This window comes from Oncorhynchus gorbuscha, linkage group LG16, assembly GCF_021184085.1.
Source record: "Oncorhynchus gorbuscha isolate QuinsamMale2020 ecotype Even-year linkage group LG16, OgorEven_v1.0, whole genome shotgun sequence".
Classification (NCBI taxonomy): Eukaryota; Metazoa; Chordata; class Actinopteri; order Salmoniformes; family Salmonidae; genus Oncorhynchus; species Oncorhynchus gorbuscha.
Genome location: NC_060188.1, coordinates 43,570,504 through 43,584,827, shown reverse-complemented (window position 1 = coordinate 43,584,827; position 14,324 = coordinate 43,570,504). Strand labels below are relative to the sequence as shown.

The 14,324-nt window shown below is 41.4% G+C and overlaps 1 protein-coding gene across 2 annotated transcripts; it reads right to left on the bottom strand.

The window, feature by feature from the left end:
- Window positions 1–3,504: 3,504 nt before the first annotated feature.
- On the bottom strand, window positions 3,505–13,511 carry LOC123999323 (ubiquitin-conjugating enzyme E2 B). Of its 2 annotated transcripts, XM_046304966.1 has the most exons (6): window positions 13,351–13,511; window positions 9,375–9,455; window positions 4,670–4,695; window positions 4,179–4,268; window positions 3,925–4,013; window positions 3,505–3,646 (listed from the first exon to the last, which is right to left on the bottom strand). In XM_046304966.1, exons 1-6 carry the CDS (start codon window positions 13,392–13,394, stop codon window positions 3,518–3,520), a joined length of 459 nt encoding a protein of 152 aa, XP_046160922.1. In that variant the 5' UTR covers window positions 13,395–13,511; the 3' UTR covers window positions 3,505–3,517. The 2 variants fall into 2 exon arrangements, with proteins under 2 accessions (XP_046160922.1, XP_046160923.1); XM_046304967.1 differs by lacking the exon at window positions 9,375–9,455.
- Window positions 13,512–14,324: the final 813 nt, after the last annotated feature.

The window sequence follows — 14,324 nt, the reverse complement described above, 5'->3', positions numbered from 1 at the left end:
ATTTGGCAGTACGTCCAAGCAGCCTCACAACCACAGACCACGTGTAACCACGCCAGCCCAGAGCCTCCATATCCAGCTTCTTCACCTGCTGGATCGTCTGAGACCAGCCACCCGGACAGCTGATGAAACTGGGTTTGCACAAAATATCTCTGCACAAACTGTCAGAAACCGTTTCAGGGAAGCACATCTGGGTGCTTGTCGTCCTTAACAGGGTCTTGACCTGACTGCTGTTTGGTGTCGTAACCAACTTCAGTGGGCAAATGCTCACCTTCCATGACCACTGGCACGCTGGAGAAGTGTGCTCTTCACGGATGAATCCCGGTTTCAACTGATACGGGCAGATGGCCGACAGCATGTATGGCGTTGTGTAGACGAGCGGTTTGCCAATGTCAACAGTGCCCCATGGTGACAGTGGGGTTATGGTATGTGCAGACAAGCTACGGACAACAAACACAATTGCATTTTATTGATGGCAATTTGAATGCACAGAAATACCGTGACGAGATCCTGAGGCCCATTTTTAAGGTATCTAATCAACATCTGTATTCCCAGTCATGTGAAATCCATAGATTAGGGCCTAATGAATTAATTTCATTGACTGATTTCCTCATATGAACTAACTTAGTAAGATCTTGGGAAATTGTTGCGTTTTGTGTTTATTTTTGTTCAGTATAGTTGTGCAATACATTTTATAGATAAAAGGATAAGTAGGGTATCATTTTTTAAATGTGTGCATGCTTTTCTCCTTTGAGAAAACCGCTCATTGAAAGGGGTGGACAGATCTCAAAATTCTTCAGCTAAGGACTCCGGTAGGATACTCGTGCTTTCTCAGGGGGAGACGAGGACACTCCTCCGTTTACCTACTAACTTATTGACACTCTTCAACCACTTACCGGTTTCCGGGTCACAGAGGACTGTCTTTTCACCCAAATGAGATTCTCCCCCAGTTGCCTGCTACTACCCATAGAGGTTGCAGCGGATGAGGATTATTTACCCTAGTCCATAATACAATCAAAGACAAAACAATTATACATGCCACAGCTGCACTCTTCACATAAGAGCTGAAATCAAAATCTCAAAGTCTGAAAAATGTTTTATTTTGTTTACACAGCATATAAGTATACATTGAGTGAATTCACAAAAATGTATAACATATCCCTTCTCCATATAAGGTTAAATAAACCACTTGCCACAATATGACCCATCGTGTAAAAAAAATATATATTGCAAATCAAATGTTATTTATCACATACACATATTCAGCAGATGTTATTTACCCTAGTAAATATGAAAAATTACTTCCATAATAATGTTGGATATGGACAGTGTACTCGTTAATACAGTGCATTCGGAAAGTAATCAGACCCTTTGACTTTTTCCACCTCAATCTACACACAACACCCCAATAATGACAAAGCAAAAACAGATTACATTTTTGCAAATTTGTAAATAAAAAATAAATAAACAGTTACAAGTATTCAGACCCTTTACTCAGTACTTTGATGAAGTACCTTTGGCAGAGATTACAAACTCGAGTCTTATTGGGTATGAAACAAGCTTGGCACAGCTGTATTTGGTGATACAGAGCCTCTCAAGATCTGTCAGGTTGGATGGGGATCGTCGCTGCAGTTATTTTCTGGTCTCTCCAGAGATGTTCGATCGGGATCAAGTCCCGTCTCTGGCTGGGCCACGCAAGGACGTTCAGAGACTTGTCCCAAAGCCACTCCTGCGTTGTCTTGGCTGTGTGCTTAGGGTCGTTGTCCTTTTGGAAGGTGAACCTTTGCCCCCAGTCTGAGGTCCTGAGCAGGTTTTCATCAAGGATCTCTCTGTACTTTGCTTCGTTCATCTTTGCCTCGATCCTGACTAGTCTCCCAGTCCCTGCCACTGAAAAACATCCCCACAGCACGATGCCGCCACCATGCCTCACCGTTGGGAATGTGCCAGGTTTCCTCCAGATGTGGCGCTTGGCATTCAGGCCCAAGAATCTTGGTTTCATCAGACCAGAGAATCTTGTTTTTCATGGTCTGAGAGTCCTTCAGGTACCTTTTGGCAAACTCCAAGCGAGTTGTCATGTGCCTTTTACTGAGTGGCTTCTGTCTGGCCACTCTACCATAAAGGCCTGATTGGTGGAGTGCTGCAAAGATGGGTGTCCTTCTGGAAGGTTCTTCCATCTCCACATAGGAACTCTGGAGCTCTGTCAGAGTGACCATCGGGTTCTTGGTCACCTCCCTGACCAAGGCTCGTCTCCCCTAGTTGCTCAGTTTATAGGAAGAGTCTTGGTGGTTCCAAACAAGGCCACTATGTTCTTGGGGACCTTCAATGCTGCATAAATGTTTTGGTACCATTGCCCCAGATCTGTGCCTCGACACAATCCGGTCTCGGAGCTCTATAGATAATTCTATGGATAATTCCTTTTTGCTCGTACATGCACTGTCAACTGTGGGACCTTACACAGACAGGTGTGCCTTTCCAAATAATTTCCAATCAATTGAATTTACCACAGGTGGACTCCAATCAAGTTGTAGAAACATCTCAAGGATGAGCAATGGAAACAGGATGCACCTGAGCTCAATTACGAGTCTCATAGCAAAGGGTCTGAACTACATATGTAAAGAGGTATGTTTTCTTTTAAATACATTTGTTAAAATGTCTAAACCGGTTTTCGCTTTGTCATTATGGGGCATTGGAGGGAATTTAAAAATAAATGTAAAAATTGTAGAATAAGGCTAACAAAATTTGAAAAAGGCTTAGCAGATGTGTTGTTCAATTACAGGTCCAAACAGTAGGATTTTTGTTGGAGTCAGCCTACTATCTGTCCATTTTCCTAGATGAGACAAATTCTCCTCTTATTACAAGTGCAACTGTACTTAAAGTTCATTCAATTAACACATTACATGAGACATCTTTTGTGTTTGACTTAGGTCTTTTTTTTCTTATTTAAAAAAAAAATCATCGACAAGCAGAATGCCATAGTTACCTTGATCACTCATCAATAATACTGACTCCATTCAGGGCGGTAATTTGAAACTACTGCCAGGATGGGTGCAAAAGAAGATGTCTGCTTTATAGCTGGTCAATTGATCTTACATTTATGCTACACGACAGACTGTAGAATTTCCCAGAAAAAACATTATTTTAACCAAGTCGTCATGTTTTATGGATTTCTACTAATTTGCCGATATGACAAAATACTCTCAAATGGTTTAAACCAAGAGATGTTAAAAAATAAACTATTCTGTAGAAACTAAACAATAACCGCATCAATCCAACAAAAAATATATATTACAAATTCTGTTAGCAATAACTTATTACACATCATGCAATAAAAATAAAAAATTGGAACAAGAACACAAGTATCAGATTGATTTTCTTCAAATGTGTTGGCAAGCAAGTAAAAGTCCCTACTTTCTCTTTCTGGTGGCACTTAAGTTCTTCTGATGTCGGCTTATTTTCTTGATGAGGTAAATGACCGATTGAAGCATTTGATAGGAGTGATGGGTGGGGTGGGGGAGATGTGTTAGGAGTCGACCCAGCTCTGCTCCACGATGGCAGAAACTCTCTTCTCGTACTCCCGCTTGTTTTCTTGATAGAGCTGTGCAGCCTGGCTGTTGGCTGGACTGTTAGGATTCGGCTCATCCAACAGGGACTGTGAACACAAAAAAAAGAAGTTGTGATTGAATGTACCGGTATGAACGTGTGTAGTTCTTCGACAGTACACTTTTAGTGAGGTGTCTGAGTCTTACATACAGTATATCCAGGAGCAGAAATAACACAATGCTACATTACAACAAAGGTCACACAGAGCATACTGCAAAACATAAATTAAGTACACTACATAAAGAACCTGTGTTGCATTTGTAAAATGCACACAGACAAAGTAGTCTCATGATGTCAGACTGATGGAGGAGAGGATTACAAACCTACCTGGATAGACGTCAAAATGGACGACACATCATACGTGGGGCTCCAACGATTCTGAAGGATGTCTAAACATATACTTCCATCTGCATAGACTGCAAGATCAAAAGGATTGTTTTAATTTCAAAGAAAGATGTATACACAATCACATGACACAGAATAGCTTACTCGCTGAAAGAGCTAAATGCTGAAAAGTTCATACCAAGTTCACGTGACAAGTATTTAGGACATCTCGAATGTGTCCATAGAGACTCTCTTACCATTTGGGTGAAACATTTTGGAGATAAATCGAACCGTGGGTGGCTTGTTAGGGTACTCTTCTGAAAATTCTATCACAAGTTTAAACGTTCCTACAGAGAGAGAAAGACAATTAGTGTTACTAAAAAAGAAACATCCGTTCCTCATTAATCAAACTAAACCTTTATAGAGGGGAGAAAGAAAAGTGGTCCACCCCACAGCTAACAGTCTGTCACATGACTAATATAAGCCTGAATATGAAGGCTGACTCAGCACTTTCTCCAGATTCCACACAGCATAATTAAAGGAGGCGGAGTCATGCACCTGGTCAAACTGATCACACTTCGGAATACCAAGACTCTCTTTGCTCTTGGCTAGCATGACTGGAAAAAGTAAGAAAGCCAAGTTCATTGTTTTCAACCAGTTCATGGGTTACAGTAGTGTTATGATAAACTGATGATTTACATTCCTGTAAGCCAACTCAAACGGAATTAGACATTTTTTTTTATCTTACCATCCTCAAATGGTGTACCCACAGGCCTGCAAATAAAGAGATGAACAATTACTTGTACTGTAACAAGCTTATATCTAGTAATTAGACCCAGACTAACAAAACAAATATATTGCCCCAATGGGGAATATTTAAGATAAATAAAGTTCATTTCAGTTAAGAGTAATTAACACAATGCTTAGCATATTTATGTGTTTCCCTTTTATGTAATACATATGATTTCAAGTGTTCGATTTGCGTCAAGAGTTGGTCACTATGCATACTTGATGCTGTATGTTATGTATTAAGCTCATACTTAATGCTATATGTTATGTATTAAATCGAACTTTATATGTCACATGTGCCGAATACAACAAGTGTAGACTATGCCGCGAAATGCTTACTTACAAGCCCTTAACCAACAGTGCAGTTCAAAAATAATAAATTATTTACCAAGTAGACTAAAATAAAAAGTAACACAATAAGAATAATGAGGCTATATACAGGGGGCACCGGTACCGAGCCAGTGCGCATGGGTACAGGTTAGTTGAGGTAACCTGTACATGTAGGTGGGGGCGTAGTGACTATGCATAGGTAACAAACGAACAGCGAGTAGCAGCAGTGTACAAAAGGGGGGGGGTCAATGTAAATAGTCCGGTGGCGATTTGATGAATTGTTCAGCAGTCTAATGGCTTGGGTGTAAAAGCTGTTGAGGAGACTTTTGGTCCTAGACTTGGAGCTCCGGTACCACTTGCCGTCCGGTAGCAGAGGAAAGTCTATAACTTGGGCGATTGGAGTCATATTTGATAGGCAATCACTGAAATGAAACTACAAACCTCAGATTTCCCACTTCCTGGTTGGATTTGTCTCAGGTTTACGCCTGCCATATGAGTTCTGTTATACTCACAGACGCCCTGTAATTTCACTGGCTGTTGGCGTGGTGGGACGCTAGAGTCCCGAACGATCCCAGAGAGGTTAAGTATTTTATCGAATGGGTGGCAACCCTAAATCTAAATTTTGCTGTTACATTGTACAACCTTCAATGTTATGTCAAATTCTGGCAAATTAATTACGGTCTTTGTTAGGAAGAAATGGTCTTCACACAGTTCGCAATGAGCCAGGCGGCCCAAACTGCTGCATATACCCTGACTCTGCTTGCACTGAATGCAAGAGAAGAAACAATTTCCCTAGTTAATATGAATTTATTTTTACTAAATATGCAGGGTTAAAAATATATACTTGTGTATTGATTTTAAGAAAGGCATTGATGTTTATGGTTATGTTCATTGGTGCAACAAATGTGCTTTTTTCACAAATGCGCCTTTGTTAAATCATCACCCATTTGGCGAAGTAGGCTGTGATTCGATGATAAATTAACTGGCACTGCGTTGATTATATGCAACGCAGGACAAGCTAGTTACACTAGTAATATCAACCATGTGTAGTTAACCTGTTGCGACTCTAGGGGCAGTATTTTTGGAAAGAAAACGTTCCCGTTTTAAACGGGATATTTGGTCAGGACAAGATGCTACAATATGCATATAATTAACAGCTTTGGATAGAAAACACTAACGTTTCCAAAACTGTAAAGATATTGTCTGTGAGTATAACAGAACTGATGTTGCAGGGAAAGCCTGAGAAAAATCCAATCCGGAAGTGCCCCAGGTTTTGAAAGCGCTGTGTTCTAATGAGTCCCTATTGAGCTGTGAATGTGCCATCAACGAGCTTACGCTTTCTACGTATTCCCCTTGGTGTCTACAGCATTGTGACATAGTTTTACGCATCTATGTTGAAGAATAGCCGTAGGCGGCCACATTGCGTAAGTGGTCACATGGTGGCTCCGAGAGAGATTCTCGCGTAAAATACAGAGGTAGCCATTATTCCAATCGCTCCTAAGGAAAAACGAATAGATATTAGAAAAACACCTTGAGGATTGATTATAAACAACGTTTGCCATGTTTCTGTCGATATTATGGAGCTAATTTTGAATATATTTCGCCGTTTTCGTGACTGCAATTTCCGGGCAATTTCTCAGCCAAACGTGAAGAACAAACGGAGCCATTTCGCCTACAAAAATAATATTTTGGGAAAAAATGAACTTTGGCTATCTACCTGGGAGTCTCGTGAGTGAAAACATCCGAAGTTCATCAAAGGTAAACAATTTATTGCTTTTCTGATTTTTGTGACAAGGTTGCCTGCTGCTAGCAAGGCATAATGCTATGCTAGTCTATGATAAACTTACACAAATACTTGTCTAGCTTTGGCTGTAAAGCATATTTATAAAATCTGAGATGACAGGGTGATTAACAAAAGACTAAGCGGTGTTCCAATATATTTCACTTGGGATTTTCATGAATAGGAAGATTTTCTAGGAAGATTTATGTCCGTTGCGTTATGCTAATTAGTGTCAGGCGATGATTACGCTCCCGGGTTTGAGAGTCACAAGAAGTTAACTAGTGATTATGTTAAGATTAAACTTATCTTATAAAAACAATGCTACCTAGCAACTTACCTTGGCTCCTTGCTGCACTCGCGTAACAGGTGGTCAGCCTGCCACGCAGTCTCCTCGTGGATTGTGATGTAATTGGTCACAATCAGCGTCCAAAAATGCCAATTACCGATTGTTATGAAAACTTGAAAATCGGCCCTAATTAAAATCGGCTATGCCGATTAATCAGTCGACCTCTACTTGAATCTCTCGACCCGCTCCACTACAGCCCTGTCGATGTTAATGGGGACCTGAGGGAGAGGTTGTTGTTCTGGCACCACACTGCCAGTTCAGGCAGGTTACCTTCGCTTCCTTGGGCACAGGTACTATGTTGGTCGACTTGAAACATGCAGGGATTACAGACTCAGTCAGGAAGAGGTTGAAAATGTCAGTTTAGACACTTGACAGTTGGTCCGCGCATGCTTTGAGTACACGTCCTGGTAATCCGTCTGGCCCAGCGGCTTTCTGAATATTGACCTGTTTAAAGGTTTTGTTCACATCGGCTACCGAGAGCGTTATCACACAGTCATCCAGAACAGCTGGTGCTCTCCTGCATGCTTCAGTGTTGCTTGCCTCGAAGCTAGCATGAATGGCATTTAGCTCGTCTGGTAGGCTCACGTCACTGGGCAGCTCACGTCTGGGTTTCTCTTTGTAGTCCGTAATAGTTTTCAAGCCCTGCCACATCCGACAAGTGTCAGAGCCAGTGTAGTATGATTCAATCTTAATCCTGTATTGACACTTTGCTTGTTTATTAAACTCATACTTGATGCTGTATGTTATGTATTAAACTCATATTTGTTGATAGTGATTGACGTCAGACATTTACATTTAAGTCATTTAGCAGACGCTCTTATCCAGAGCGACTTACAGTGTACCTCAGACTGGTGGTACACTGATATTGATGACCGTATGAACATTGTGTGATTCTGTAGCATCTGGCAAAAAGTCTGTCTTTTGTTGTGACTTTGAACAAGCCTCTCTGGCTGTTGAGAATGGCTTACCAAGAAAAACTTCCAAAAGGACTAATTTGAGGCTAAAAGGAGTTGGAGCACTCAACAAAAAAAGGCAGAGATTCCCCCCCTCCCAGCTGTTGTTTAGAGAACATTGGTGCTGTGATATTAGAATATAAGGGCTTCCTTCATACTGCAAGCAGACACAAAATAACAGTATCCACTTCCCCAGAGTCAGCTTAAAAGGCCTCATTGCCAAAAGCCAAAAGTATCCCTTTAAAGAAGGCAAATTAGACATTTGTCTTAGCCTCTGCTCTGGAGATGGTCTCCCTGAATTATTGTAATACATTTTAAATTATTTTGATTGATATGATCAATACCTGCTCTCACTTTTGTTCACCAGGAGATGCTCTTTACACCCTCCTTATAACAAATATAATTTTGATACAGACTATTAAATAGCACATTGCATTACAAAGAAGTTTAATATGTGATGTGGCTGTTACGTTGTGATGGTTGTTTTAATCATGTTTGGACCCCAAGGACCCTAATAAATACAAATAATGAGTATGACTATGCAATACATTCCAGGTACATTTATTTTGTTAATTGGAAATATTTGTGTGGCAAATAGCCTCCACAGTTCAACAATTACATGTCACCATCTAAACTAACCCCCAGCCAACACACACCTCTGGCTCCCACTCTGACTGTAGCCTAAAACTACAGCTCAATTTGCCCATATCCACATGGTCCATGCCAGGATGATCACACAGGCACAATAACTAAAATAGTTATATTTATGCGTTATTTTACCAGGTAAGTTGACTGAGAACACGTTCTCATTTGCAGCAACAACCTGGGGAATAGTTACAGGGGAGAGGAGGGTGGGATGAATGAGACAATTGTAAACTGGGGATTATTAGGTGACCGTGATGGTTTGAGGGCCAGATTGGGAATTTAGCCAGGACACCGGGGTTAACACCCTTACTCTTACGATAAGTGCCATGGGATCTTTAGTGACCTCAGAAAGTCAGGACACCAGTTTAACATCCAATCGGAAGGACGACACCCTACACAGGGCAGTGTCCCCAAACACTGCCCTGGGGCATTGAGACATCTTTTTTAGACCAGAGGAAAGAGTGCCTCCTACTGGCCCTCCAACACCACTTCCAGCAGCATCTGGTCTCCCATCCAGGGACTGACCAGGACCAACCCTGCTTAGCTTCATAAGCAAGCCAGCAGTGGTATGCTGCTGGCAAAATAACAAGGGTGGCTTTAGAACACTCACCCAAAAATAACAGCATTCCACATCATGATGTTATTCTCTGATGGAGCACCACTCACGCCAGTTGGGGGGTCTTCTTGAAGTCTGAGGACAGAAAAACCAAGAGGAAACAATAGAATGAAACGACCAGTGTGCATCCTATTAAACTGAAAGAAGTGGTATTGCTTGTTTGCAAAACAACAGCCATGTATGACAATCACTCTAGAATCCAGAGTCCATTGTGGGCTTCAACATACAAAACAACCCAAACCATAATGGCATTATTACAACCTTAAATATCGGTCCTCCTTGCAGCTTATTATCACCAAACCCCAGTGTTCTCTGGTAACTCTAAATCCAACAGTACCATTCCAAAGCGCACCGCAATAAATTTAAAAAACTAACTTCAACAGCTTACCTTCACGCACCAGGTGAGACTGTTTTTTGTAGATCCAACTACAAGTCTCCACAGAGAACACCACTGACCCCATTTACTGTAATCATTGTGTCAACAAAAAGGCTACTACATGGTGCTGTTACCAATTGTGAGTCCCCATTTGAATCATGTCACCGTTCCCTGCAAGTCCAATAAAAAGCAAGAGCTGGCACACACCCAGAGAACATTATTTATTGTAGATGTTCTGACTAACTACGAATAAACTGTAAGCTATAAAAACAAAGAGCTGCACACTCCATATGTATGACCTCAAAGTAATTTGTTTGGTAAAAACCACCAACGTTTGTTTCGGCATCACTGTGCCTTCGTCAGGGTAATGTCATGAATGCTTGAACCAGGTTATGTAGACAAACAATCTACTAATTGCACTGTTTGTCTACATAAGCTAGTGATGATGAAACATTGGTGTTTTTTAACCAATAAATGACTGAAGGTATATACACTGCTCCAAAAAATAAAGGGAACACTAAAATAACATCCTAGATCTGAATGAATGAAATATTCTTATTAAATACTTTTTTCTTTACATAGTTGAATGTGCTGATAACAAAAATCACGCAAACATTATCAATGGAAATCAAATTTATCAACCCATAGAGGTCTGAATTTAGAGTCACACTCAAAATTAAAGTGGATAACCACACTACAGGCTGATCCAACTTTGATGTAATGTCCTTAAAACAAGTCAAAATGAGGCTCAGTAGTGTGTGTGGCCTCCATGTGCCTGTATGACCTCTCTACAACGCCTGGGCATGCTCCTGATGAGATGGCGGATGGTCTCCTGAGGGATCTCCTCCCAGACCTGGACTAAAGCATCCGCCAACTCCTGGACAGTCTGTGGTGCAACGTGGCGTTAGTGGATGGAGCGAGACATGATGTCCCAGATGTGCTCAATTGGATTCAGGTCTGGGGAACGGACGGGCCAGTCCATAGCATCAATGCCTTCCTCTTGCAGGAACTGCTGACACACTCCAGCCACGAGGTCTAGCATTAGGAGGAACCCAGGGCCAGCCGCACCAGCATATGGTCTCACAAGGGGTCTGAGGATCTCATCTCGGTACCTAATGGTAGTCAGGCTACCTCTGGCGAGCACATGGAGAGCTGTGCGGCCCCCCAAAGAAATGCCACCCCACACCATGACTGACCCACCGCCAAACCGGTCATGCTGGAGGATGTTGCAGGCAGCAGAACGTTCTCCACGGCGTCTCCAGACTCTGTCACATGTGCTCAGTGTGAACCTGCTTTCATCTGTGAAGAGCACAGGGCGCCAGTGGCAAATTTGCCAATCTTGGTGTTCTCTGGCAAATGCCAAACGTCCTGCACGGTGTTGAGGTGTAAGCACAACCCCCACCTGTGGACATCGGGCCCTCATACCCCCCTCATGGAGTCTGTATCTGACAGTTTGAACAGACACATGCACATTTCTGGCCTGCTGATGGTCATTTTGCAGGGCTCTGGCAGTGCTCCTCCTGCTCCTCCTTGCACAAAAGCGGCGGTAGCGGTCCTGCTGCTGGGTTGTTGCCCTCCTACACATCTCCTGATGTACTGGCCTGTCTCCTGGTAGCGCCTCCATTCTCTGGACACTACGCTGACACACAGCAAACCTTCTTGCCACAGCTCGCATTGATGTGCCATCCTGGATGAGCTGCACTACCTGAGCCACTTGTGTGGGTACCGCCAGCATTCAAAAGTGACCAAAACATCAGCCAGGAAGCACAGGAACTGAGAAGTGGTTACCACCTGCAGAACCACTCCTTTATTGGGGGTGTCTTGCTAATTGCCTATAATTTCCACCTGTTGTCTATTCCATTTGCACAACAGCATGTGAAATTTATTGTCAATCAGTGTTGAAACCTAAGTGGACAGTTTGATTTCACAGAAGTGTGATTGACTTGGAGTTACATTGTGTTGTTTAAGTGTTCCCTTTATTTTTTTGAGCAGTGTCTATATGGAGTAGAGGTCGACCGATTATGATTTTTCAATGCCGATAACGATTATTGGAGGACCAAAAAAGCCGATACCGATTAAATCGGCAGATATTTTTTATTTTTTTGTAAAAATGACAACAATACTGAATTAACACTTATTTTAACTCAATATAATACATCAATAAAATTACTTCAGCCTCAAATAAATAATGAAACATGTTGAATTTGGTTTAAATAATTCAAGATTGAATCCCCCGAGCTGACAAGGTGAAAATGTGTCATTCTGCCCCGAACGAGGCAGTTAACCCACCATTCCTAGGCCGTCATTGAAAATAAGAATGTGTTTTTAACTGACTTGCCTAGTTAAATAAAGATTAAATAAAGTTGATTTTTTTTTAATACCGATTTCCGATTGTTATGAAGACTTGAAATCGGCCCTAATTAAATCGGCCATTCCGATTAATCGGTTGACCTCTAATACGTAGTGTACGACTCTTCTTCGGAAATATTGATGTTGCCAACCAGATACTTGCTGTGTGACGTAGACTACAAATAGACTAACTAATCAAATATCTTATGAACAATGTATGTCTAAAATAGGTGTTGTTTGAGACTGAAACTAAGCATTTACCAAAGTCACAATGCTTATCAAGAAATGCTCCATTGGTCTATTTTACACACAAAGGACAGTTGATGGCAGAGGAAGCCAGGTAGAGTAGGAATAGAGATGTGACAAATGATACAATTCTGAAAGTTTAAACTGCCATTTTAAAATATATGTTTTCCGTTAAAACGATAGCAAAACATCCATGTGAATTCACAATTCACCTGCGATGCTGCCAGCAACGGCTTGGGTCTCACGGTGTCCCTTTCAGATGGTTAAGCATTGCACCTGTACCTCAATTCGACCTCGCAAAGTTTGTATTTCCTTCTCAAAGTATTGCAATACAGGACTTCACTGTTGTCGCTTCCCGTTCTCTGCCATTTGTCCTACTGTTATTAACAACTGTTATTAACAACAATGACACATACGTGGAGAGTCCCGGTGTCGACGGACATTTCTGAGTGTCAAGATTCAGCTTGCACTCGACTCCTAGGATTCAGTCTTTCAGCTAGTGGTGGCCAAAGTTAAATGCCCTTTCAAACTTCAGTTATTAAATAACGAAATCATGGACTACAGTTTATCCTGGCCCATAGACTACTTTCAGGGTGAGGAACCATATAACATCATGTTGTACAATTGGTAACTACTCCTTTAACTTAGATAGCTAGCTAAATACAAGTATATTTAGCTAGCTAGCTACACATGTTGATGAATAAAAACAAGTTAACTGGCTAGTAGCACATCTGTATGGCTCTAGCATGCTGGCTAACTGAAGCAACATTGTTATATCTAGCTAGGTACCAGACAGTACAACGTGGCTAGGTATTAAATTAATGACTGGCTCATTGCTAGCTAGCTACAGCCAACTCTGCACTGTACACGCCTCAAATTAACGGTACTGTTAGCTAACTAGAGCCAAGTGTCTAGCTAGCTTTCCAGCAAGCGTTACTGTAGTTAGATAACGTTAGCTAGCTAAATACAAAACAACGCAGAGCTAAAACACTGCATTACCTTTTGAAATCTCTCATAAGTCGTCTTCTAGCGGGAGTAGACATGATTCAAAACGTAAGAACGTAGAATTTGGTCATGCAAATATATCGAAACTGTGTTATTAAGGGGTAAATCTTTCGTCTGTGCTTTTCTCTTCTTCTCGACACAACTACAGTGACGTCATGTACCTCCACAGGGGGGAAACCGCAAGGACTTTGGATTGGAACAGTGCACTTTCTCGATGCGTGGTGTAAATGTCATCAAATGAACGCACTTTTCCCAAAATGTAAACACTGCATGCAATTTCTACGACACCTTAACTTGGTTAGTATTCAAACCTTTAGACTTATGGGTTGTCACACCAGGTCTCAGGGATGTCTAGCCCAATAAATGGCCAAATGAGCCTATGTTACTCCTTATAGTCCATGGACCTTACATGTTCTGTTCAGAGGCAAATTGGTTCTGGAAGCCAAAACAGCCAAATAATCCATGTAAACTAAAAATCGATTTTCAATTGTGGTCCGGTTATAGAAACGTAAAGCCCTTTACTTTCATATCACATCAAAATAATAGTACAAATGCTGTATATACACTTACTGTACACTGTTTTAATGTTACAGCCAACAGTGTTCTTCGATAACACTTGTATGGCGTCCTTCGTGCGTTTACACGCAGGTGTTAAGAGACAATGATAGATAAATAACAGACATTCCACTGTGTTTTCAGTAAACAAGCGCTGTAACATGTAAAAAACAAACTAAACCTATAAAGGTGTGTAGTAATTTAAACTTCTGTTTTTTATGATTTCTCACTGTTATGAAATATACTTTATGGTTCCAAAACCATAATGCAAGCCATGTGTTTTACTGGCCAGAAGATACTATTGGGGAGGCAGGGTAGCCTAGTGGTGAGAGCATTGGATTAGTAACCGAAAGGTTGCAAGTTCAAATCCCCAAGCTGGCAAGGTACAAAATCTGTCATTCTACCCCTGAACA

What these genes read in the sequence shown, in the direction of transcription:
- LOC123999323 (XM_046304966.1), bottom strand. Translation starts at nt 13,394, where the DNA reads ATGTCTACTCCCGCTAGAAGACGACTTATGAGAGATTTCAAAAG. An exon ending in CTTATGAGAGATTTCAAAAG is followed by an intron (nt 9,456 to 13,350) that starts GTAATGCAGTGT and finishes TTCTGTCCTCAG; the next exon opens with ACTTCAAGAAGACCCCCCAA. An exon ending in CCATTTTGACGTCTATCCAG is followed by an intron (nt 3,647 to 3,924) that starts GTAGGTTTGTAA and finishes TTGTGTTCACAG; the next exon opens with TCCCTGTTGGATGAGCCGAA.